The sequence below is a fragment of the Eimeria tenella genome, genomic scaffold (genome assembly GCF_000499545.2).
Source record: "Eimeria tenella Houghton genomic scaffold, Eth_scaff3072, whole genome shotgun sequence".
NCBI classification, from domain to species: domain Eukaryota; phylum Apicomplexa; class Conoidasida; order Eucoccidiorida; family Eimeriidae; genus Eimeria; species Eimeria tenella.
In genome coordinates this window covers 1-969 of record NW_013542942.1, presented here as the reverse complement: position 1 = coordinate 969, position 969 = coordinate 1, and the positions used below count along the sequence as shown (strand labels likewise).

The window sequence follows — 969 nt, the reverse complement described above, 5'->3', positions numbered from 1 at the left end:
CAGCTCGAGCCGCGGCAGCCGCCTCCAGTGGAGCCGCTTCGACGGCCTGTTCCGGCGGATCCCCGTGGGGCCTTTTGCTGCTGATGTCTCCAGGGCTTTCAAGGAGGGGCCTGAGCGGCAGCAGGCGCTGCAGGAAGCAAAAGCAATAGAAGCAACTTTGCTGCAGCCGGCCTGCGCCCCTGCTGCAGCAGATTTGCTGCTGCCGGCGCAGGAGGACCTCGACGCGCTGCAGCAGCTGCTGGACCTGCACGCGCACGTCATCCGCGAGGCTCGCGAGAAAGCCAGGGCCAAGAAACAAGCCAGCAGCAGCAGCAGCAGCAGTAGCAGCAGCAGCAGCAGCAGCACGGAGGCTGTGGATGTGGACATGCCCGTGACGGCGCTTATCGACTTTGGCTCTGTGGCTGCTTGGTGCTGCTTCGAATTTGTAGAGAATCAGCAAGGAGCTTCTCACTCTGCTCAGCTGCTGGACGCGCTGTGCAGCAGCGGCAGAGACGCCATCAGCAGCAGCAGCAGCAGCAGCAGCGACGGCGGCAGCGGGAGCTTCGTTTTGGACGACGCAGCCATCAGGGAGTACTTGCGCAAAGTCGTTGCGCCAGCGCTCGCGCAGCAGAAGGGCGAGGGTTCTGCTGCTGCTGCTGTTGCTGCTGCTGCTGGCCAGGACCCCGCAGCAGCGGATCGCGACAGCAGCAGCAGCAAATATGAGGCCCTTGCTTCGCAGCTCTCTGTAAGGGCCTTCAAAATCCTCACAAGTTACCAGCTGGCCTTTTGCCGCCGCCACTTGCAGCGCCTGCAGCTGCCAGCAGACGGGACAGCGCCTAACCTCAGGGCTCTGTTGGAGCAGCAGCTGCAGCAGCAGCAGCAGCAACTGCAGCAGCAGCAAGAACAGCTGCAGCAGCAGCAACAGCAGCAACAGCAACAGAAAGACGCGACCAATGCGACAGAGGCGGGGGGGGGGGGGGGCAGCCCCAC

At 63.7% G+C, this 969-nt stretch overlaps 1 protein-coding gene across 1 annotated transcript in view; it reads left to right on the top strand.

Moving 5' to 3' along the window:
* ETH_00035605 (PHD-finger domain-containing protein, putative) overlaps positions 1-962 on the top strand; it is a gene marked incomplete at both ends in the record, with an annotated part of 1,345 nt that extends 383 nt beyond the window's left edge. Inside the window, one exon of the mRNA XM_013375993.1 lies at positions 2-962. Coding sequence (XP_013231447.1) covers positions 2-962 — 961 coding nt within the window. The remainder of the gene's footprint in view (position 1) is intronic.
* Between the last annotated feature and the right edge of the window lie 7 nt (positions 963-969).